Source organism: Chiloscyllium punctatum, chromosome 4, assembly GCF_047496795.1.
Source record: "Chiloscyllium punctatum isolate Juve2018m chromosome 4, sChiPun1.3, whole genome shotgun sequence".
Classification (NCBI taxonomy): Eukaryota; Metazoa; Chordata; class Chondrichthyes; order Orectolobiformes; family Hemiscylliidae; genus Chiloscyllium; species Chiloscyllium punctatum.
The window spans coordinates 5,611,622-5,637,063 of NC_092742.1; the positions used below are offsets into that span (position 1 = coordinate 5,611,622).

Below are 25,442 nucleotides of genomic sequence, written 5' to 3' on the forward strand. Positions count from 1 at the left end.
TTTGGTGGGTTGGCCATAGGAAATCAGGAAAGGAGAGGTCATCCTGAGATGTGAAGGTTCAGTTTGGGTGCTTGAGAAATACAAATTAGTCAGGAAGGACCTGATGAGAAGTCTTTGGTAGGTAGGATCAAGGAAAACTCTAAAGCTTTTTATAGGTCTGTCAGGAATAAGACCTTCCCTCCACACCAGGTAACACCCTAGTAAATCTTTGAACCCTTTCCCAAAGCTATCCCACCCTTCCTATAATGACCAGAACTGTACACAATACTCAAAGTGCGGCCGCACCAGAGTTTTGTACAGCTGCAGCATGACCTAAAGGCTCTGAAACTCAATCCCTCTACCAATAAAAGCTAACACACCGTATGCCTTGTTAATCACCCTATCAACCTGGGTGGCAACTTTCAGGGATCAATGTACATGGGCACTGAGGTTTCCACACTACCGAGAATCTTACCATTAGCCCAGTATTCTGTATTCCTGTTCCCCCTTCCAAAGTGAATCACCTCACACTTTTCCACATTAAACTCCATTTGCCACCTCTCAGCCCAGCTCTGCAGCTTATCTATGTCTCTCTGTAACCTGCAACATCCTTCGGCACTGTCCACAACTCCACCAACTTTTGTGTCATCCACAAATTTACTAACCCATCCTTCTGTGCACTCATCCAGGTCATTTATAAAAATGACAAACAGCAGTGGCCCCAAAACAGATCCTTGCAGTACCCCACTAGTAACTGAACTCCACGATGAACATTTCCCATCAACCACCACCCTCTGTCTTCTTTCCACCAGCCAAGTTCTGATCCAAACCGCTAAATCCCCCTCAGTCCCACGCCTCCGTATTTTGTGCAATAGCCTACCATGGGGAACCTTATCAAACGCCTTACTGAAATCCAGATACACCACATCAACTGCTTTACCCTCATCTACCTGTTTGGTCACCTTCTCAAAGAACTCAATAAGGTTTGTGAGGCACGACCTACCCTTCACAAAACCACATTAACTACCCCTAATCAACTTATTCCTTTCTAGATGATTATGAATCCTATCTCTTATAATCCTTTCCAACACTTTACCCACAACCGAAGTAAGGCTCACTGGTCTATAATTATCAGGATTGTCTCTACTCCCCTTTATGAACAAGGGAACCACATTTGCTATCCTCCAGTCTTCTGGCACTATTCCTGTAGACAATGACGACATAAAGATCAAAGCCAAAGGCTCAGCAATCTCCTCCCTGGCTTCCCAGAGAATCCTGGGATAAATCCCATCCGGCCCAGGGAACTGATCTCTTTTCACACTTTCCAGAATTGCTAACACCTCCTCCTTGTGAACCTCACTCCCATCTAGTCTAATAGCCGGTGTCTCAGTATTCTCCTTGACAACATTGTCTTTTTCCTATCTCCTTGGACTCCCACTACTATCCTTGATTAGCCCTAATCTTAGGAGAAAGTGAGGGCTGCAGATGCTGGAGACCAGAGTTGAAAAGTGTGGTGCTGGAAAAGCGCAGCAGGCCAGACAGCATCCAAGGAGCAGGAGAATCGACGTTTTGGGCATAAGCCCTTCTTCAGGAAGCCCCTGATGAAGGGCTTATGCCCGAAATGTCGATGCTCCTGCTCCTTGGATGCTGCCTGGCCTGCTGCGCTTTTCCAGCATACACTTTTCAATTCTGGACCAAATCTTACACTAGTCATTCTTTTATTCCTTATATAACTATAGAAAGCTTTAGGGATTTCCTTGATCCTACATGCCAGTGATTTCTCTTGTCCCCTCCTGACTCTTCTTAGCTCTCTCTTTCGGTCTTTCCTGGCTACCTTGTAATTCTCAAGTGCCCTAACTGAGCCTTCACATCTCATCCTAACATAAGCGTCCTCCCTCCTCTTGACCAGAGATTCCACTTCCTTCATAAACCACGGCTCCCGCGCTTGACAACTTCCTCAACCACATACTTATCTAGGACCCACAGTAGCTGTTCCTTGAATAAGCTCCGCATTTCAATCGTGCCCATCCCCTGCAGTTTCCTTCCCCATCCTATACATCCTAAATCTTGCCTAATCACATCGTAATTGACTTTTCCCCAGCTATAACTCTTGCCCTGCGGTATTTACCTATCCTTTTCCATCACTAAAGTAAACATAATCAAATTGTGGTCACTATCACCAAAGTGCTCACCTCCCTCCAAATCTAACACCTGGCCTGGTTCATTACCCAGTACCAAATCTAATGTGGCCTTGCCCCTTGTTGGCCTGTCTACATACTGTGTCAGGAAACCATCCTGCACACATTGGACAAAAACTGACCCATCTAAAGCACTTGAACTATAGTATTCCCAGTCAATATTTGGAAAGTTAAAGACCCCCATAACAACTACCCTGTCTCTCTCGCTCCTATCGAGGATCATCTTTGCTATCCTTTCCTCTACATCTCTGGAACTATTCGGAGACCTATAGAAAACTTCCAACAGTGACCTCTCCTTTCGTGTTTCTAATCTCAGCCCATATACCTCAGTAGACAGGTCCTCAAACGTCCTTTCTGCACCATAATACTGTCCTTGACTAACAGTGCCACACCTCCCCCTCTTTTACCACCTTCTCTGTTCTTACTGAAACATCTAAATCCTGGAACCTGTAACAACTATTCCTGTCCCTGCTCTGTCCATGTCTCCGAAATGGCCACGACAGCAAAGTCCCAGGTACCAACCCATGCTGCACGTTCACCCACCTTATTCCAGATGCTCCTGGCACTGAAGTAGACACACTTCAAACCACCTTCCTGCCTGTCGGTACACTCCTGTGACCTTGAAAACTCATTTCTGACCTCACTACTCTCAACCTCCTTGACACTGGAACTACAATTCAGGTTCCCATCCCCCTGCTGCATTAGTTTAAACCCTCCCAAAGAGCATCAGCAAATTCCCCCCCTAAGGATGTTGGTGCCCCTCTGGTTCAGAAGAGCCCCAATTATCCAAGAATCCAAAACCTTCCCTCCTGCACCATCCCTGTAGCCACATGTTCAACTCCTCTCTCTCCCTGTTCCTCACCTCGCTAGGACAACTCTGTTCGTCCTAGCTCTAAGCTTCCACCCTAGCTCCCTGAATATCTGCCTTAAATCCCCATCTCTCTTCCTACCTGTGTCTTTGGTGTCTATGTGGACCACAACTTGGGGCTGCTCCCCCTCCCCCTCCCCCTCCCCCTCCCCCTCAAGGATCCCAAAAACACGATCAGAGACATCATGAACCCTGGCACCTAGGAGGCCATACACCAACCGTGAGTCTCTGTCTTTCCTACAGAACCTCCTGTCTGTCCCCCTAACTATGGATTCCCCAATGACTAATGCTCTGTTCCTCTTCCCCCTTCCCTCCTGAGCAACAGGCTTTGTGTCAGAGACCTGTACCCCATGGCTTACCCTGGTACGCTGCCACCCCCCCCAAAAGTATCCAGAACAGTATACCTGTTATTGAGGGGAATGGCCACAGGGGTTCCCTACACTACCCACCTGTTCCCTTTCCATTCCCAGACTCTAATCAGTTTACCAGACTGATTCCAGGGATGGTAGCGCTGATGTATGAAGAGAGATTGGATCCATTGGGACTGTATTCATTGGACTTTTGCAAGGCCTTTGACAAGGTTCCACACGGTAAACTGGTTAGTCGAGTTAGATCACATGATATTCAGGGAGAGCTACCCAAGTGGATACAAAATGGCTTGATGGTGGGAGATAGAAAGTGGTGGTAGAGGATTTTTGTTCAGGCTGGAGGCTTCTGGCATGTTGCAAGGATTGGTGTAGCTTCACTGTTATTTGTCATTTATGTAAATGATTTGGGTGAGAATATGGGAGGCATGGTTAGTAAGTTTCTGGGTGACACTAAAATTGGTGACATACTGAACAGTGAAGAAGATTGTCTAAGATTACGATGGGGCCTTGATCAACTGGGCCAATGGGCTGTGAAGTGTAATTTCGATAAATGCGAGGGGCTGCATTTTGAAAAGGCAAATCAGAGCAGGACTTATACACTTAATGGTAAGGTCCTAAAGAGTGTTGCTGAACAAAGAGACCTTGGAGTGCAGGTTCATAGCACCTTGAAAGAAGAGTTGCAGGTAGATAGGATAGTGAAAAAGGCGTTTGGTATGCTTTCCTTTATTGGTCAAGAGCATATTTTGCATGACATTAATGAGGCCACATTTGAAGTATTGCCTACAATTCTTGCTGCCCTTCTATCAGAAGGATGTTATTTAACAGGAAAGGGTTCAGAAAAGATTTACAAGGATGATGCCAGGGTTGGAGGATCTGAGCTACAGGGAGAGGCTGAACAGGCTGGGGCTGTTTTCCCTGGAGCATCGGAGGCTGAGGGCTGACCTTATAGAGGTTTATAAAATCACGAGGGGCTTGGATAGGATAAATAGACAAGGTCTTTTCCCTGGGGTGGGGGAGTTCTGTGAGTGGGGGAAGATTTAAAAGGAACCCAAGGGACAACCTTTTCACACAGAGAATGGTGTGTGTGTGGGGAATGAGCTGTCACAGGAAGTGGTGGAGGCTGGTACAATTAAAAGACATTTGGATGTGGACGTGGATAGGAAGGGTTTAGAAGGATATGGGCCAAACGCTAGCGAATGGGTCTAGTTTAGTTTGGGACACCTGGTCAGTGTGGGCGAGTTGGGCCGGAAGTTCTGTTTCTGTGCTGTTCGATTCTACATTTCCTACATTTCTGAAAGGAAATAATATTGCATGACTTGAGAAGAGTTCTTTCAGGATGTAATGTGCTTGGTAAAGTGGGCAAGGTGGGGTGTACTTGCATGGCCAAAAGCCGATGATAATCTAAAAGGTGACTGCCCAAGCTAAGAGCTGACTGTATTGGGGAGCACGGTAGCAGCAGAGCCCAGGTCAGTGGGATGTGGAATGTCACAGGGTCAGGGCTGGTCACAAATCCATTTATTTATCAATGACTTGGACGGAAGGAGCATCCTGAAACCTTTTGTCCAATTCTGATCACCCCTCTTTTGGGATGATGGGAAGGTTTTGCTTTATCGCTTTCTGGGATGGGTGACCGGGGTTAGGGAGTTAAAGGGAGTTAGGAGCAGATGTAGTCGAGCTGTTAAACATCTGGAAGGGCATTGATAGTGTACGTGAAAGAAGACCTGGTACCTGTGGCAGAGCAGAGTGAGGAGAATTGGCAAAATATGCAGAGGAAACCCGAGGGGACACATTTGTATTCACCAAATGGGTCCGATTTGGAATATGCAGTGATCAAGGCTGGACCCACTAGATTGGGTTGGGATATCTGGTCGGCATGGCCGGGTTGGACCGAAGGGTCTGTTTCCATGCTGTACATCTCTATGACTCTATGGACAGGGATAATCAACACGAGTTTCTAAAGATAGATCGTGTTGGAATAACTGGATTATTACTCAAAAACAAAAGAGACACAGACTCAATTGGCTAAAGGGCCTCATTCTGTACTGAGCAGAATTGAGAAACAGAGAGAGAGAGAGATAGAGAGAGAGTATGTGAGAAGTGAGGGGGGAGAAAGGGAGAGAGTGAGAGTAAAACAGAGAGATAGAGAATGGGGAGAGAAAGAGTGAGAGAGAAAGAGTGAGAGAATGAGTGAGAGAGAAAGAGTGAGAGAATGAGTGAGAGAGGAAGAGTGAGAGAATGAATGTGTGTGTGAGAGAGAAAGACAGTAGTGAGAGAAATAAGGGCAGTTGTGGGAGAGATAGAGAAAGAGAAAGACAGAGAGTGAGAGAGAGAAAATGCACGGGAGAAGGAGTGAGGGCGAAAGTAGCTGATGAAGTTACACAGGGAGAGGTGCCGTGAGATTGCGTAAAGTGTACCTGGCATGCCTGATGTGGGATAGTAACATGAGTAGGTGGGCCAGGCGAGTGGCCTGCTGCTGTGGTGGGATTCCACTCTTTGACATACACCAGATTAAAGTGTCTGTGATGGTGTCCAGGATCTTGTGAAGCTTCTCCCTGTTTTCATGTTCCTCTGTTACTCCAGAGCGAGGGAACATACCTGTGTAAAGAAAGAGTGAACTCCCAGCTCAGTGTGAAGCTCTGCATGACACACCTCAGCTCAGCTCGGCCTGAAGGCCCAGGGGCAGAATACACCAGGATTCCCCACAATTACAGACTCACACACTCTGCACCCAATACACAGCTCTGCAGCCCCCACAGCTCAGGGAGAAATGTTGCAGATCAAACGCATGTCTCATATGAAGCAACTTTCACTGTAGGTGGTCATTCAAACTGATACCACTCACTGAGAATTCCCTCATTGTACCCCAGCGAGGGTCAGCCCCTTCGGGAGAGGGAGGGAGACCCCGTACCCCAGTGAGGGTCAGCCCCTTCGGGAGAGGGAGGGAGACCCCGTACCCCAGTGAGGGTCAGCCCCTTCAGGAGAGTGAGGGGGACCCTGTACCCCAGTGAGAGTCAGCCCCTTCAGGAGAGAGAGGGGGACCCCGTACCCCAGTGAGAGTCAGCCCCTTCAGGAGAGGGAGGGAAACCCCATTCCCCAGTGAGAGTCAGCCCCTTCAGGAGAGGGAGGGAGACCCTGTACCCCAGTGAGAGTCAGCCCCTCCAGGAGAGGAGGGACATTGCAATTTACACTTTGAAAATGATCGGTTGTGATGAATTGCAAAACATCTGGTTTGTATCAGATGGAATGATATCTGCACTCGTTTAATTACTATTAGTCAGGACCGACCCCCATTTGCTGTAATGAAATTCTGAAAAGCACATTAATCTCTCCCTCTCTGCCTGGGTTTCTCTCCTTATCTTTGTTCTGGTCCGTTCCAAGCCTGTGAGTATTTATATTGGGGTTGGGGGTGGTGGTGGTGGTGGTGATGGGGGGGAGGGTGGAGGTGGGGTCAGGGTGGGTGGGGGGAGGGGAGAGGATGTGACAGGAAGGCACCAGTTAATGATAAGTCAGCCAAGGCTCCATTGGCAGAGACCCACACCATAGTGACACCGTAGTAACACCATAGTAACAGCTCGTTGTGCTCAGACAGAGACGATCCTGGCCTTCAGATCACCATGCACCACCTTCCTCTCTGTCGTTCAGACCCTGGTGCTGACAGGAAATGCAGAGTGATGGCAGACACATTATCCAGAATGCTCGGCGCTGAAGCACCCACCCTAACTGCTTAGTGTCTCAACCTCATTGGCTCGTTTCAGGCAGTAGAGAATAGGATTGGGTGAGATTACACGTATATTACAGCAATGTTCCTGTCACCCCAGCTGTTCACTGTGTTCCCCACTCCCATCTCCACCTCTCTCCTGGTAACATTGGAATGGCATGGGGCCTTTGGGAGGACTGATACACGGTGTTAGGGAGAGCATGGGGATTTACTCTGTACCTAACCCTGTGATGTCCCAGTCCTGGGAGTGTTTGATGGGGACAGTGTAGAGGGAGCTTTACTCTGTACCTAACCCTGTGCTGTCCCAGTCCTGGGAGTGTTTGATGGGGACAGTGTAGAGAGAGCTTTACTCTGTACCTAACCCTGTGCTGTCCCAGTCCTGGGAGTGTTTGATGGGGACAGTGTAGAGGGAGCTTTACTCGGTATCTAACCCTGTGCTGTCCCTGTCCCTGGGAGTGTTTGATGGGGACAGTGTAGAGGGATCTTTACTCTGTATCTAACCCTGTGCTGTCCCTGTCCTGGGAGTGTTTGCTGGGGACAGTGTAGAGAGAGCTTTACTCTGTATCTAACCCTGTGCTGTCCCTGTCCCTGGGAGTGTTTGATGGGGACAGTGTAGAGGGTGTTGTACTCTGTATCTAACCCTGTGCTGTCCCTGTCCCTGGGAGTATTTGATGGGGACAGTTGACTCTGAGAATGGTGAGGGCAGAGTTTGATGGATTGTATCTGTGTCCATGAGTCCTCTGTTTAAGTCTGACTAACATCAGCAAGTTTCATCGTTAAAAGCTTGGCTTCAGAACAGAGTGATATGAAATTAAGTGCAGACAGTTTGGCTGGGTGGTTCCAAGGATAACATAGGTTATTAAAATAAAATAACTTCATTGTAATTTAATATATTGTTTTCGAGCACATCATTTCAGACAGTTTTATGATGCTATTTTTTTTCATTGTAATTATAAACAGTCCTGCAGCTGATAAATAACCTCCCCCCGGGAATTTCTGCAGCATCCCATCCCACCCTGCTGCCACAGAATATAGTGTGGGATCTCGGGAAGGACAGATTCTGTGGGAAACAAAGGAATTCCACTTTCGACGGAAGAGTGCAAACAGGCACAAGATCCTGAGACTCAGCCGTGTTCTCCCATTCCCAAATCCCCCACCCTCCAAATCCCTCACTCCCCCACCCTCCATATCCTTCACCCTCACTTTCTCAATATGGAACCAGGAGTCCACTCAGCCCATCAGGCTTGAGACTATATTCAATGAGATAGTGACTGAGCTGATCTGTGTCTCATCCTCACAATCTGTCCTGCTCCAAATGACCATCCCCTCCACTTCTTGTCACCAAAACCATTGTTACAATAATTTTATTAAAAATATTCCTTTTGGTTCCTCTTCGGAGACCATGTTTTCAGGTTGACTTTTTGATTTTTTTTTCTTGTCCTGTGAGAGTTTGGTGGGGGCAGTGTTAGGGGAGATTTTAACCTGGTTATGGATCGCTAACCAGGCTTTCCAATGGAGGGGAATCATCAGATTTGGAATTCCCCACGTCTCTGTGAGGAGATTGAAATAACAAAGTTCAATAATTGATCGTATGGAATGGGTTTGAATAAAATTGTCGTTTCTTGTTCAACCAAGTGACCTCACTGCACAAATCTTTAAATGTTTGGAAAGAGTATGGTGTGAAAGGTGCTATTGAAATGTAAATCTGTGGAGATTAATGTGGGAATTGGTGAGGGCTGTACTCCTCATTCTGAGGCAATGCTTCCTTCTGGTGGCTGAGCTCAGAAGTTGCTGACACAGACCAGGCTGTGAAGACCTTATGATTTCAAAGCAGCCCCGAGAGATGACTCCCAAGTCTTTTGTTACAGTCAACACTCCTTTCAGTCTCAGTTAGCCAGTCTCATTCCGTATCTTTCTACAGACTGTCCCGTGATAACGTAATTAACAACAAAGACATGAATTAGCAGCTCTGCCCACCAATAAGATTTCAGCTGATCTCACTGTGATACACACTGCACCTTCCCATTGACATCCACAGCCTTTTACTCCCTCTTTCATCTATAACTTACTTACATCTGCATTAAAAATGTTTAATAAATCCGTCCACCCAGCTTTCTGAGACAGAAATTTCCAAAGTGACACAAACCTCTGAGAGAAAGTAATTCTTATTGTCTCAGTCCTAACTGTGACCCACCCAAGGAGCAGCCCAGGAAGCGTCCCACTGTCAGCATCACCGTCAAGTCGCAAGAAGCTCCTTTGATCAAAATCCACTCACGGGCTGAGGGCATCACTGGCAAGGCCAGCATCTATTGCCCAACCCTCATTAAGAGTCAACCCCATTGCTGTGGGTTTGGAGTCACATGTAAGCCAGACCAGGTAAGGATGGCACTTTTAGAGTCATAGAGCTGTACAGCACGGAAACAGACCCTTCGGTCCAAACCGTCCATACTAACCAGATATCCCAACCCAATCTAGTCCCACCTGCCAGCACCCGGCCCATATCCCTCCAACCCTTTCCTATTCATATACCCATCCAAATGCCTTTTAAATGTTGCAATTGTACCAGCCTCCACCACATCCTCTGGCAGCTCATTCCATACACGTACCACCCTCTGCGTGAAAAAGTTGCCCATTAGGTCTACTACCCTATCCACGCCCCCCATCATTTTATAAACCTCTATAAGGTCACCCCTCAGCCTCCGATGCTCCAGGGAAAACAGCCCCAGCCTGTTCAGCCTCTCCCTGTAGCTCAAATCCTCCAAACCTGCCAACATCCTTGTAAATCTTTTCTGAACCCTTTCAAGTTTCACAACATCTTTCCGATAGGAAGGAGACCAGAATTGCACGCAATATTCCAACAGTGGCCTAACCAATGTCCTGTAAAGCCGCAACATGACCTCCCAACTCCTGTACTCAATACTCTGACCAATAAAGGAAAGCATTCCAAACGCCTTCTTCACTATCCTATCTACCTGCGACTCCACTTTCAAGGAGCTATGAACCTGCACTCCAAGATCTCTTTGTTCAGCAACACTCCCTAGGACCTTATATAAGTCCTGTATAAGTGTATAAGTCCTGCTAAGATTTGCTTTCCCCAAATGCAGCACCTCGCATTTATCTGAATTAAACTCCATCTGCCACTCCTCAGCCCATTGGCCCATCTGGTCAAGATCTTGTAATCTGAGGTAACCCTCTTCACTGTCCACTACACCTCCAATTTTGGTGTCATCTGCAAACTTACTAACTGTACCTCTTATGCTCACATCCAAATCATTTATATAAATGACAAAAAGTAGTGGACCCAGCACCGATCCTTGTGGCACTCCACTGGTCACAGGCCTCCAGTCTGAAAAACATCCCTCCACCACCACCCTCTGTCTTCTACCTTTGAGCCAGTTCTGTATCCAAATGGGTAGTTCTCCCTGTATTCCGTGAGATCTAACCTTGCTAATCAGTCTCCCATGGGGAACCTTGTCGAATGCCTTACTGAAGTCCATATAGATCACATCTACTGCTCTGCCCTCATCAATCCTCTTTGTTACTTCTTCAAAAAACTCAATAAAGTTTGTGAGACATGATTTCCCACACACAAAGTCATGTTGACTATCCCTAATCAGTCCTTGCCTTTCCAAATACATGTCCATCCTGTCCCTCAAGATTCCCTCCAACAACTTGCCCTCACCGAGGTCAGGCTCACCGGTCTATATTTCCCTGGCTTGTCCTTACCGACATTAGTGACCCAGATGGGTTTTCCTGACAATTGTCATCATTAGATTCTTAATTGCAGATTTTTACTCCATGATGTGGTATGGCAGGATTTGAACCTGGGTCCTCAGAACGTTACCTTTATGTGCAGCGATGATGCCACTAGACCATCACCTCCACCTGAAGCAGCGTTATACTGAACCAGCTTGGAACGCAGGCAGCGTGTGATCTCGGGGTTAAAGGGCGTCAAAAAGTGACACAGGGCAAGAGGACGCTGCTGATTGGGCGAGGACACTATATTTATCTCTTCTAATCTGTAAGATCTCCATTTATAGTTTGTAAGGTTAATATCGCAGAAGTCGAGAGAAGAATTGTCCTTGAATAATTATCCAAGGAGCAGGATAATCGACATCTGAAGAAGGGCTAATGCCCGAAACGTCGATTCTCCTGCTCCTTGGATGCTGTCTGACCTCCTGCGCTTTTCCAGCAACACATTTTTTAGCTCTGATCTCCAGCATCTGCAGTCCTCACTTTCTCCTCGATAACTGTCATTTAATTTTAAAGGCTGCCTCAGGGTTTCCTGAGGGAACACTGATGACATGTTGTGCAAGTTGGTTACACTCGATTGGGAAACAACACTGAGAGGAATGACAGCAGGGGGCCAATGGCAAACATCTTAAAAAGTGCATGAGAAAACTCCAGCCATGGTCAGGCACAAAAATAAAACAGGAAAGCTGACCCAGCCACAGCTGGGGAGGGAGGTTTGGGATAATACGAGATCCGGGCCTACAAACTGACCAAAAAAGACAGTGGAGCTGAGAACGTGGGTTGTTTAGATTTCAGTAAAGGAGGACAGAGAGATTAATTAAAAGGGGAACGTGTGGGAATAAACTTGGGGGAAATATACACACTGATTGTAAATGAGGTTTATGTGAAGAGGAACAGATCGGTAAAGACAATCAGAAACAGGGGAGGTTATGATGGGGAGTAAAGAAATAGACCAGTTAAATATATGTTAGGATTCCGGCTTTACAAAATATCCTGAAAATGTTGGGGTTAAGTGTGAGGCAAATCTGATGAGGGGTCACTCAACCCTAAACATGAAATCGGATTTCTCTCCACAGTCACTACCAGCACGGCTGAGCTTTTCTGGCAATTTCTGTTTTTGTTTCTGCTTTAGTGGGGAAATGGTGTTGAGGAAATTGATGGATGAAGGCCAATGATTTCCCCAGGGCCTGGTAATCTACATCCCAGAGTACTGAAGGGTACGGCCCTAACATCATGGATGGATTGGTGATCTTTTTCCAAGATTCTACAGACTCTGGAACAGCTGCTGGGTAGCTCGGAGGGTCGCTAGTGTAATCCTTTTATTTAGAAAGGGAGAGATAGAGAAAACAGGGAATTATAGACCAGTGAAGTCTGACATCGGTAGTGGGGAAAATGTAGAGATATTATAAAAGATTTGATTACTGAGCATTTAGAAAGCAGATTGGACAGAGTCAGCATGGATTTACAAAAGAGAACTCACGCTGAGCGAATTCTTTGACAATGTAACTAATCGTCATAGAGTCATCCAGCACAGAAACAGCCTCGTTGGTCAGACCATGCCATAATCTCAAACTAAATTAGTTCCATAGTTTAGGGAACCATATCCCTCCTAACCTTTCCTATTCATGAACTTATCCAAATGTAGTTTAAATATTGTAACTGTACCCAACATTCACCACTTCCTCTGGCGGTTCATTCCACACACGAACCACTCTCTGTGTAAAAACACATTGTCCCTCAAGTCTTTTGAAATTTTTCTCCTTTCACCTTAAAAAATATGCCCCCTCATCTTGGAACTTCCCCACTGGAGGGAAAGAATTCTTGCTTTTATTGCATGGACCCTTATCTATGCCCCTCATAATTTTTTAAACCTCTATAAGGTTGGGGAGGTGGTATTATCACTGCATCGTTAATCCAGAGACTCGGGTAATGTTCTGGGAATCCCATCACAGCAGATGATGAAATTTTAATTCAATATAAATCTGGAATTAAAAGTCCTAACGATGGCCATGAACCCATTGTTGATTATTGGGGGAAAGCCTTAATGTCCTTTAGGGAAGGAATCTGCCATCCTTACCTGGTCTGGCCTGCACATGACTCTAGACTCACAGCAATGTGAACAAAGAACAAAGAAAATTTACAGCCCAGGAACAGGCCCTTCGGCCCTCCAAGCCTGAGCCGATCCAAATGTACTGTCTGAACCTGTCACCCAATTCCTAAGCATCTGTATCCCTCTGCTCCCCACCTACTCAATCATCTGTCCAGACGCATCTTAAATGAATCTACCGTGCCTGCCTCTACCACCTTCCAAACACGTTCCAAACGCTCTGTGTAACGTACTTGCCGCATGTATCCCCCTTAAACTTTCCACCTCTCACTTTGAAAGCATGACCTCTCGTTATTGAATCCTTCACCCTGGGAAAAAGCTTATCTCGATCCCCCCTGTCTGTACCCTTCATGATTTATAAACCTCAATCAGGTCCCCCCCTCAATCTCCTTTTTTCTAGTGAAAACAAACCTAACCTACTCAACCTCTCTTCATAGCTGGCACCTTCCATACCAGGCAACATCCTCGTAAACCTTCTCTGCACCCTCTCCAAAGCGTCCACATCCTTTTGGTAATGTGGCGACCAGAACTGTACACAGTATTCTAAATGTGGCCGAACCAATGTCTTGTTCAATTTTAACATGACTTGCCAGTTCTTATACTCAATATCCCGTCCAATGGAGGCAAGCATACCATGTGCCTTCTTGACCACTCTATCCATCTGTGCAGCAACCTTCAGGGTACAATGGACCTGCACTCCCAGATCTCTCTGCTCATCAACTTTTCCCAAGGCTCTTCCATTCACTGTATAATTCGCTCTAGAATTAGTCTTGCCTAAATGCATCACCTCACATTTATCTGGATTGAAATCCATCTGCCACTTTTTCCGCCCAACTCTCCAGTCTATCTATACCCTCCTGTATTCTCTGACAGTCCCTTATGCTTTCTGCTACTCCACCAATCTTTGTGTCATCTGCAAACTTGCTGATCATACCAATAGTGCCCTCTTCCAGATCATTTATGTATATTACAAACAACAGTGGCCCCAACACTGACCCCTGTGGAACACCACTGGTCACCTTTCTCCATTTCGAGAAACTCCCTTCAACTACTACTCTCTGTCTCCTGTTGCTCAACCAGTTCTTTATCCACCGAGTTAGAACAACCTGCACACCATGTGACTTCACTTTCTCCATGAGTCTACAATGGGGAACCTTATCAAACACCTTACTAAAGTCCATGTATATGACATCAACAGCCCTTCCTTCATCTATCAACTTGGTCACTTCCTCGAAGAACTCTATTAAGTTGGTAAGGCCCCCCACAAAACCATGTTGCCTATCACTGATAAGCTCATTCCTTTCTAAATATAAATAGATCCTATCTCTCAGTGCCCTCTCCAGCAACTTCCCCACCACCGATGTCAGGCTCACTGGTCTGTAGTTACCCGGAATATCCCTACTACCCTTCTTGTTCAGGGGGACAACATGAGCAACCCTCCAGTCCTCCAGCACCTCACCTGTGTTTAAGGATGCCACAAAGATATCTGTCAGGGCCCCAGCTATTTCCTCTCTTGCCTTCCTCAGCAACCTGGGATAGATCCCATCCGGTCCTGGGGATTTGTCCACCTTAATAACCTCTTGCTTACCCAACACATCTTCCCTACTTATATCAACGTGATCCAGACTAATCAAACTTCTATCTCTTATCTCAAGATTCATCATGTTCCTCTCTTCAGTGAACACTGATACAAAGTAATCATTCAGAATCTCACCCATTCTCTCAGGTTCGACACACAACCTTCCTTCATTATCCTTTAGTGGACCAATCCTTTCTCTAGTTACCCGCTTGCTTCTTATATAAGAATAAAAGGCTTTGGGATTCTCCTTAATGCTGCTCACTAAAGCTATTTCATGACCCCTTTTATCCCACTTGATTCTTCGTTTAAGACTCGTCCTACTCTTCCGATATTCCTCCAGGAATACTCTTAACCAACTTTGGGGTAATGAATGCTGGGGTAACCAGTGATGTCCTCACACTGTGAATGAATAAAGAAAAAAAAAATCACCCCTCAGCCTCTACACTCCAGCCTCTCTTTGTAACTTAAAATTTCCATTTACAGCATCATCCTGGTAATCTCTTCAGAACCATCTCCAGTCTAATAATATCCTTCCTATAACAGGGAGGTTAGAACTGGAGACAGTACTCCAGAAGAGGCCTCACCAATGTCTTGTACAACCTCAAACCCCTATACTCAAAAGTCTGAGCAATGGAGGCCAGCATGCTAAACACCTTCTTAACCGCCCTGCCTACATGTGACACAAGATTTAAAGCATTATGTACCTGAACCCCTAGGTCTCCCTGTTCTACAGCACAGCCCAGGGCCCTGTCATGAATTGTAAAAGTCCTGCTCTTGTTTGATTTACCAAAATGCAATACCTCGCATTTATCCAAATTCAACTCTATCTGCCATTCCTCAGCTCATTGATCCAATTGAACAAGATCCATTTGTAATCCTAGAAAACCTTCTTCACTGTCCACTATCCCACCAATCTTGGTGTTATCTACAAATTTACTGACCATGCCTCCTATATTCTCATCTAAATCATCTATATAAATGACAAATAAAAGTGGACCCAGTACCCATCCCTGTGGAACACCGCTGGGCACAGGCCTCCAGTTGGAGAAACAACCTTCCACCATCATTTTCTGTTTCCTACCATAATGCCAATTTTGTATCCAACTGGCAAGCTCACCCTGAATCCCATGTGACCTAACTTTACTAATTAGTCAACTGTGTGGAACCTTGTCAAGGGCTTTACTAAAGTTCATGTAAACAAAATCTACTGCTCTGCCCTCGTCAACCTTTTTGGTTACTTGCTCAAAAACTCAACCATGTTTATGAGACACAATTTCGCTCACACAAAATCATACTGACTATCCATAATCAGTCCTTGCCTCTCCAAATGCATATAAATCCTATCTTTCAGAATTACCTCCAACAACTTACTCACCAACAATGTCAGACTCACAGGTCTATAGTTCCCAGGCTTCCTCTTATAGCCTTTCTTTAATAAAGGGACAACATTAGATAAAATTCCCTACAGTATGGAAACAGGCTCTTTGGCCCAACAAATCCACACCGGCCTCCAAAGAGTAACCCACCCAGACCCATTCCCCTCTGACTAGTGCACCTAACACTATGGGCAATTTAGCATGACCAATTCACCTGACCTGCACATTTTTGGATTGTGGGAGGAAACCGGAGCACCCGGAGGAAACCCACGCAGACACGGGGAGAATGTGCAAACTCCACACAGAGAGTCACCTGAGGCGGGAATTGAACTCGGGTCTCTGGCGCTGTGAGGCAGCAGTGCTAACCACTGAGCCACCATTAGCCACCTTCCAGTCCTCCAGCACCTCAATCATGGTTATAGATGATACAAATGCTAGGGGCCCTGAAATTTCCTCTCTAACTTCCCACAATGTCCTGGGATACACTTGATCATGTCAGTGGAGCCAGTGGATGTGGTTTATTTGGACTTTCAGAAGGCTTTTGACAAAGTCCCACAGAAAAGGTTAATGTGCAAAATTAAACTATATGGGACTGGGGGTAGTATAGTGAAATGGACCAAATACACTGGGTGGCAGACAGGAAACATCGAGTAAGAATCAACGGGGCCTTTTTCCAAGCAGCATGTAGTGAAGTGAGGGAGGGGTGGGTACCGCAGGGGTCAGTGCTTAGACCTCCCAGCTACTCCCTATGTATATTAATGAGGGGAGCAGACGATCCAAAGCTGGGTGGGGGGGGGGGGGGGGGGGGGGTGGTGAGGAGGATGGAGAGATGCTGCAGTGTGAGGGGGTCAGGCTGAGGAAGTGGGGAAGTACACGGCAGATGCAGTTCAATGTGGATCGGTGTGAGGTCACCCACTCTGGGAGCACAAAACAGGAAGGCGGGTTATTATCTGAAACGTGGTCGAGTCGGGAAAGGAGGAGCTGGAACAGTTACTGAAGTAAACATTGCGAGGACGGTGAAGAAAGTAAATGGTATAAAAACCGAAAAGCTGCAGACGCTGTAAATCAGAGACAAAAGCAGAAGTTGCTGGAAAAGTTCAGCAGGTCTGGCAGCATCTGTGGAGAGAAGTCTGAATTAATGTTTCGGGTCCAGTGACCCTTCCTCTGTAAGTGGTACATTGGTACATGTCTGTGAGGATTCGAGTACCTGAGCAGGTATATCTGCTCCAAGTACACCGGGGTTTCAGGGAGTCCTCAGTGACTCAGAGACCTGCAATCTCTCCCGCCATTTACATCATTTGCTGCTTTTCAGTTACTCCAGCCAGAGTCAACAGAGCTCACCTCCTCTCATATTACACTCCATCTGCCAAATGTTTGCCCACTCACGATCTGTATCCCTTTGCAAACTCCCAAAGTGAATTCCCAACATTCCCAATGCTGGAGTATTGTGTGTGCAGTTTTAATCTCCTTATCTGAGGAAGGGTGTTCTAGCCATGGAGGGAATGCACCAAAGGCTTCCCAGACTGATTCCTGAGATGCTGGGACTGATGTTGGAGGACAGACTGGATCAGTTAGGAATGTACTCGCTAGAGTTGGGAAGAACGAGGAGGGAAGGGGGTTCTCATAGAAACCGATAAAATCCCAACACGATCAGACAGGGGACAAATGCAGGGGAGGCCATTCTGGACTGAACTGAGGAGAAATGTCTTCACCCAGACTGAGTGGGGAGGCTGTGGAATTCTCTGCCACAGGAAGCCAAAATGTTGAATATTTTCAAGAAGAAGTTAGATATAGTTCACAGGGCTAAAGGGGTCAAAGAGGTAGGAGAGAGAGTGGGGATGGTCAGCAATGATCCAATTTCATAGAAGGACTGAACGGCCTACTGCTGCTTCTGTTTTCTATGTTTCTAAAAGATACCCCCCGAGTTATAAAACCGTCCCCTGGTTCTGGACTCAGGAACAAAATGAAATATTTTTTTAGATCCTTCCCTGTCCAATAACACAATCAAAAGTGACATTCACACCATACAGAGCCCAGGCAATGACCATCTCCAACAGGAGAGAATATGACATTTTCCCCTGACATTCAGCTGTGTTAACGACACTGAATCGTGCGCTCTCAGGAAGGCAGCTTCTCAGGGCTAACTAGGGACGGGTAATAATTGCAGGCCCAGCCAGACCCAGTGAATTAAAGCAAAACCTCTTTGGTATTTTCAATACTTCAATAAGATCAGCTCTCAGGCTTTGATGGGCACAGACTCAGCCCTCTTCATCACAGTCGTGTGAACCTTCTCTGAACAGCTTCTCATGTGGCTACATTCATTGTTAAAAAGGGAACCAAAACTGTTCACAGGACTCCAAATGTGGTCTCACTGATGCCCTGTGAAACTGCAGCAAAACCTCCCATTGCCCTTGCTGTAAACACAGTCACTCACCCTCCCAATCACATGCTGTACCTGCGGACTGACTTGTAGTGATTTATGAACCAAGACACCTAGAGCCCCTCAGTACCATGGGATCTTGCAATCTCTCTCTCCATCCAAATAGTTTGCTGATTTTCACTCCTTCCTGAGGACAGAGTTCACATTGTCCCACATGATACTACATGCCAAGCTGTTGCCCACACACTTGACCTATCTGTATCCCTTTGCAAACTATCCATCCCCTTCACTTCCCACTTAATGTTGTGTCCTGATCAAATTCAACTCAGTTCCTTTTGTAGTGATTTTAATGAGTTCCCTGATTGAGGCTGTTAACCTGGTCCAAACAGGGAGCCCTGGCTGACAGATAGAAACAGGAGTGTCAGGGGTTCTGTTCACTGTGGGGGCTGACTCTGAGGGAGCTGGATCAGGGTCTCCGTGTGGAAATAAAGGGGGATTTGGTGACAGGATACCGGCTTCTGTGGAGGTATTTCACTTTGTCCAAGTCCTTGCTAGATGTTGTCAACGTTTTGTGCCCTGGCACCCATTCCAGTGGGGCACCGTGCCAGACAGCCTGCTGACCTGAAGGTGCCCACTCTCTGTTTTTTGTCAGCCAGCCATTCTTCCATCCATGAGGAGAAAGTGAGGACTGCAGATGCTGGAGAATCAGAGTCTAACAGGGTGGTGCAGTAGGCCAGGCAGCATCTGAGGAGCAGGAGGGTCAATGTTTCAGGTATAAGACTTTTCAACTCAATCTTCCATCTGTGCTGATATTTGACTTTAAAGCCACAAGCTCTGGCTTTTCATGTAATAAACCTGGACGTGGCACCTTGCCAAATGCCTTCTGGAAATCTAGGTACTTCCTCAAAAAACTCTGAGAATGTGATAAAACGTGATTTCCCTTTCACAAAGTCATGTTGACTCTGCATGATCGTTCTGGGATTTTCTAAATTCTGGAACATCTTTCATAAAGAATTCTGGCATCTTCCCAGATGAGAAGCTGACTAGCCTGTAAATTCCTGCTTCACATCTTCTCTATTTCCCGAACACGGAATTGCATTCTCTGTTTTCCAATATGGAGGGTCATTCCAAAAAGCGACAGAACTTTGGAAAAGCAAAACGAATGTATCTACTATCTCCGCAAGGGAATGTGTTCAGGGTGGTACCCTGTAACCAGGGCAGGATCACAGGCCTCAGTGCTAGGGACATAATTACTGACAATATGGAGGACGATAGTGAGATGTGACTGAGGAGGATCCTGGGAGAAGTCATCTTACTCACCACAACTCAGGAGGGGCTTGTGAAGGACCCAGCATCAATGAGATAGAAGAGAGCATTTGTAGAACATAGAACATTACAGCGCAGTAAAGGTTCTTCATCCCTCGATGTTGCCGACCTGTGGAACCAATCTGAAACCCATCTAACCTACACTATTGCATTCTTGTCCATATGCCTATCCAATGACCATTTAAATGCCCTTAAAGTTGCCGAGTCTACTACTGTTGCAGGCAGTGCGTTCCACACCCTTACTACTCTCTGAGTAAAGATACTACCTCTGACATCTGTCCCATATCTGTCACCCCTCAATTTAAAGCTATGTCCCATTGTGCGAGGTATCACCATCTGAGGAAAAAGGCTCTCCCTGTCCACCCTATCTAACCCTCTGATTATCTTATATGTCTCTATTAAGTCACCTCTCAACCTTCTTCTCTCTAACAAAAACAGCCTCAAGTCCCTCAGCTTTTCCTCATATGACCTTCCCTCCCTACCAGGTAACATCCTAGTGAATCTCTGAACTCTTTCCAAAGCTTCCACATCCTTCCTATAATGCGATGACCAGAACTGTACACAATACTCCAAGTGCGGCCGGACTAGAGTTTTATACAGCTGCAGCATGACCTCATGGCTCTGAAACTCAATCCCTCTACCAATAAAAGCTAACACACCGTACGCCTTCCTAACAACCTGATCAACCTGGGTGGCAACTTTCAGGGATCTGTGTACCTGGACACCGAGATCTCCCTGCTCATCTACTCTACCAAGAATCTTACCATTAGCCCAGTACTCTGTATTCCTGTTACTCCTTCCAAAGTGAATCACCTCACACCTTTCTGCATTAAACACCATTTGCCACCTCTCTGCCCAGCTCTGCAGTTTATCTATGTCCCTCTGTAACCTGCAAAATCTTTCAGCACTGTCTACAACTCCACTAACCTTACTGTCATCTGCAAATTTACTTCTACACCCTCATCCAGGTCATTTATAACAATGACAAACAGCAGTGGCCCCAAAACAGATCCTTGCAGTACCCCACTAGTAACTGAACTCCAGGATGAACATTTCCCATCAAGCACCACCCTCTGTCTTCTTTCAGCTGGCCAATTTCTGATCCCAGCCACTAAATCACCCTCAGTCCCACGCCTCTGTATTTTCTGCAATAGCCTACCATGGGGAACCTTATCAAGCGCCTTACTGAAATCCATATACACCACATCAACCACTTTACCCTCATCCACCTGTTTCATCACCATCTCAAAGAACTCAATAAGGTTTGAGAGGCACAATCTATCCTTAACAAAACTGCACTGACTATCCTTAATCAACTTCTTCTTCTCTAAATGTTTATAAATCCTCTCTCTTATAATCCTTTCCAAAACGTTACCCACAAAGGCTCTCTGGTCTATAATTACCAGGGATGTCTCTACTCCCCTTCTCGAACAAGGGGACAACATTTGCTACCCTCCAGCCTTCTGGCACTATTCCTGTAGACAATGACGACATAAACATCAAAGCCAAAGGCTCATCAATCCCCTTCCTGGTTTCCTAGAGGATCCTGGGATAAATCCCATCCGGCCCAGGGGACTTATCAATTTTCACGCTTTCCAGAATTGCTACACCTCCTCCTTATGAACCTCAATCCCATCTAGTCTAATAGCCTGTATCTTAGTATTCACCTCAACAGTATTTTCCAGTGTGAATACTGGGGAAAAACATTCAATTAGCACCTCTTCTATCTCCTTGGACTCCACACATAAGTTCTCACTACAGTCCTTGACTGGCCCTAATCTTCCTCTAGTCATTTTTAAATTCCTGACATAACTATTTTAGGAAGGTTATTGAAAGTTGCAGGACAAGTAGGTGATAATTGGTGATTTCAATTCCCTCAGGGCAGATTGGGGAACAAGGTAGATTGGAGAATGTCAGAGTAAGGGAGTATATGAAAAGTAGCAGTCAAACTAAAGTAAGGTTCAAATTAAGTTGGGAAAGGGTAAACATCAGTTTATGATGGGGAGGTGATGCCCTAGTTGTTTTGAGTAGATTTGTAGCTCAGGTTGAGGATGTAGGTTTGCTCGCTGAGCTGGAAGGTTCATTTCATCACTTTATGAGGTAACATCTTCAGTGAGCCTCCAGGTGAAGCACTGCTGAAAATTCCTACTTTCTATTTATATGTGTGGGTTTCTTTGGGTTGGTGATGCCATTTCCTGTGGTGACGTCACTTCCTGTGGTGAAGTCACGTCCTGTTCTTTTTCGCAGGGGTGGTAGATGGGGTCTAACTTGATGTGTTTGTTGATTAGAGTTCCGGTTGGAATGCCATGCTTCTAGGAATTCTCGTTTGTTTGGCTTGCCCTAGGATGGATGTGTTGTCCCAGTCAAAGTGGTGTCCTTCCTCATCCATATGTGAGGATACTAGTGAGAGAGGATCATTTTTTTTGTGGCTAGTTGGTATTCATGTATCCTGGTGGCTAGTTTTCTGCCTGTTTGTCCAATGTAGTGTTTGTTACAGCCCTTGCACGGTATTTTGTAAATGACATTAGTTTTGCTCATTGTCTGTATAGGGTCTTTCAAGTTCATTAGCTGCCGATTTCTCAGCAACAAACCCAAACAAGCAGACAAAACACGTCCAGAAAGCTTAGCCACTCTCCGCTATGTCAAAGGCATCTCGGAAATGACTGCCAGAGCTCTTGGCATCACGGTAGCCCACAAACCCTATGGATGTAGGGTGTAAGTTGAATAAGGAGCTGAAATTGGCCTGTCACAAAGATGTTCCTACAGTTGTTATGGGGGATTTTAACATGCAGGTAGACTGGGAGAATCAGGATGGTATTGGACCTCAAGAAAGAGATTTTGTGAGGTGCCTCCCAGATGGATTCTTAGAACAGCTGGTGCTGGAGCCGACCAGGGAGAAGGCAATTCTGAATCTGGTATTGTACAATGAACCCGAATTGAACAGAGACATCGAAGTGAAGGAGCCATTGGGAAGTAGTGACCATAATACAATAAGCTTCAATCTGCAATTTGAGAGGGAGAGGGTACAATCGGAAGTGACAATATTTCTGTTGAATAAAGGGAACTATGGAGCGATGAGGGAGGAGCTGGCCAAAGTTCAATGGTGCAATACCTTAACAGGGAAGACCGTGGAGGAACAATGGCGGATATTTCTGGGTATAAAGCAGAAGATGCAGGATCAGTTCATTCCAAAAAGGAAGAAAGATCCTAGGAGGAGGCATGGGAGGTCATGGCTGACGAGGGAAGTTAAGAAACATATAAAGTTAAAAGAGAAAAAGTATAACATAGCAAAGATAAGCGGGAAAACGGAGGACTGGGAAGCTTTTAAAGAACAACAGAGGATTACTAAGAAGGAAATACGCAGAGAAAAAATGAGGTACGAAGGTAAACTGGCTAATAATATAAAGGAGGATAGTAAAAGTTTTTTTTAGGTATGTGAAAGGGAAAAAAATGGTTAAGACTAAAATTGGGCCCTTGAAGACAGAAACAGGGGAATATATTACGGGGAACGAAGAAATGGCAGAAGAATTGAATTGGTACTTCAGATCTGTGTTCACTGGGGAAGACACAAGCAATCTCCCTGAGGTAACAGTGGCTGAAGGACCTGAACTGAAGGGAATTTATATTTGCCAGGAATTGGTGTTGGAGAGACTGTTAGGTCTGAAGGTTGATAAGACCCCGGGGCCTGATGGTCTACATCCCAGGGTACTGAAGGAGGTGGCTCGGGAAATCGTGGATGCGTTGGTGATTATTTTCCAGAGTACGATAGATTCAGGATCAGTTCCTGTGGATTGGAGGGTGGCTAATGTTGTACCACTTTTTAAGAAAGGTGGGAGAGAGAAAGCAGGAAATTATAGACCAGTTAGTCTGACCTTAGTGGTGGGAAAGATGCTGGAGTCTATTATAAAGGATGAAATTACGACACATCTGGATAGCAGTAACAGGATAGGTCAGAGTCAGCATGGATTTATGAAGGGGAAATCATGCTTGACTAATCTTCTGGAATTTTTTGAGGATGTAACTCTGAAGATGGATGAGGGAGATCCAGTAGATGTAGTGTACCTGGACTTTCAGAAAGCCTTTGATAAAGTCCCACATAGGAGGTTATTGAGCAAAATTAGGGCGCATGGTATTGGGGGCAAAATACTGACTTGGATTGAAAACTGGTTGGCTGATAGGAAACAAAGAGTAGTGATAAACAGCTCCCTTTCGGGCGGCAAGCGGTGACCAGTGGGGTATCACAACAATCAGTGCTGGGACCGCAACTTTTTACAATATATATTAATGATTTGGAAGATGGTATTAATAATAACATTAGTAAATTTGCTGATGATACAAAGCTGGGTGGTAGGGTGAAATGTGATGAGGATGTTAGGAGATTACAGGGTGACCTGGACAGGTTAGGTGAGTGGTCAGATGCATGGCAGATGCAGTTTAATGTGGATAAATGTGTGGTTATCCACTTTGGTGGCAAGAACAGGAAAGCAGATTACTACCTAAATGGAATCAATTTAGGTAAAGGGGTGGTACAAAGAGATCTGGGTGTTCTTGTACACCAGTCAATGAAGGTAAACATGCAGGTACAGCAGGTAGTGAAGAAGGCTAATAGCATGCTGGTCTTCATAACAAGAGGGATTGAGTATAGAAGCAAAGAGGTTCTTCTGCAGCTGTACAGGGCCCTGGTGAGACCACACCTGGAGTACTGTGTGCAGTTCTGGTCTCCAAATTTGAGGAAAGACATTCTGGCTATTGAGGAAGTGCAGTTTAGGTTCACGAGGTCAATTCCTGGAATGGCGGGACTTTCTTATGCTGAAAGATTGGAGTGACTGGGCTTGTATACCCTTGAGTTTAGAAGACTGAGAGGGGATCTGATTGAGACGTATAAGATTATTAAAAGATTGGACACTCTGGAGGCAGGAAACATGGTTCCGCTGATGGGTGAGTCCCGAACCAGAGGACACAGCTTAAAAATAAGGGGTAGGCCATTTAGGACAGAGATGAGGAGAAACTTCTTCACCCAGAGAGTGGTGGCTGTGTGGAATGCTCTGCCTCAGAGGGCAGTGGAGACCCAGTCTCTGGATTCATTTAAGAAAGAGTTGATAGAGCTCTTAAGGATAGTGGAATCAAGGGTTATGGGGATAAGGCAGGAACAGGATACTGATTGAGGAAGATCAGCCATGACCATAATGAATGGTGGTGCAGGCTCGAAGGGCAGAATGGCCTACTCCTGCACCTATTGTCTATTGTCTAAACCCACCAACACACTAAAACAGCAGCTAATGAACTTGAAAGACCCGACACAGACAACAAGCAAAACCAATATCATTCACAAAATACCATGCAAGAACTCTAACAAACACTGCATTGGACAAACAGGCAGAAAACTAGACACCAGGATACATGAACACCAACTAGCCACAAAAAGACATGACCCTCTCTCACTAGTATCGTCACATACGGATGAGGAAGGACACCACTTCGACTGGGACAACACATCCATCCTAGGACAAGCCAAACAAAGACACGCACAAGAATTCCTAGAAGCATGGCATTCCAACTGGAACTCTATCAACAAACACCCCATCTACCACCCACTGAGAAAAGGAACAGGAAGTGACTTCACCACAGGAAATGACATCACCAACCCAAAGAACCCCATACATATAATTAGACAGCAGGAATCATGTACAGTGCTTTGCCTGAGGCCCACTGAAGATGTTACCTAGTAGGGTAACAAAGCGTCTGGAAATGAACCTTCCAGCTCAGTGAGCAAACCTACATCCGTCAATG

At 45.8% G+C, this 25,442-nt stretch overlaps 1 protein-coding gene across 4 annotated transcripts in view; it reads right to left on the reverse strand.

Moving 5' to 3' along the window:
• esr2a (estrogen receptor 2a) overlaps positions 1–25,442 on the reverse strand; it is a 342,469-nt gene that overhangs the window by 1,442 nt on the left and 315,585 nt on the right. For all 4 annotated transcript variants that reach the window (XM_072568010.1, XM_072568009.1, XM_072568012.1 and 1 more), the window contains exon 8: positions 5,828–6,008. In XM_072568010.1, coding sequence (XP_072424111.1) covers positions 5,828–6,008 — 181 coding nt within the window. The remainder of the gene's footprint in view (positions 1–5,827; positions 6,009–25,442) is intronic.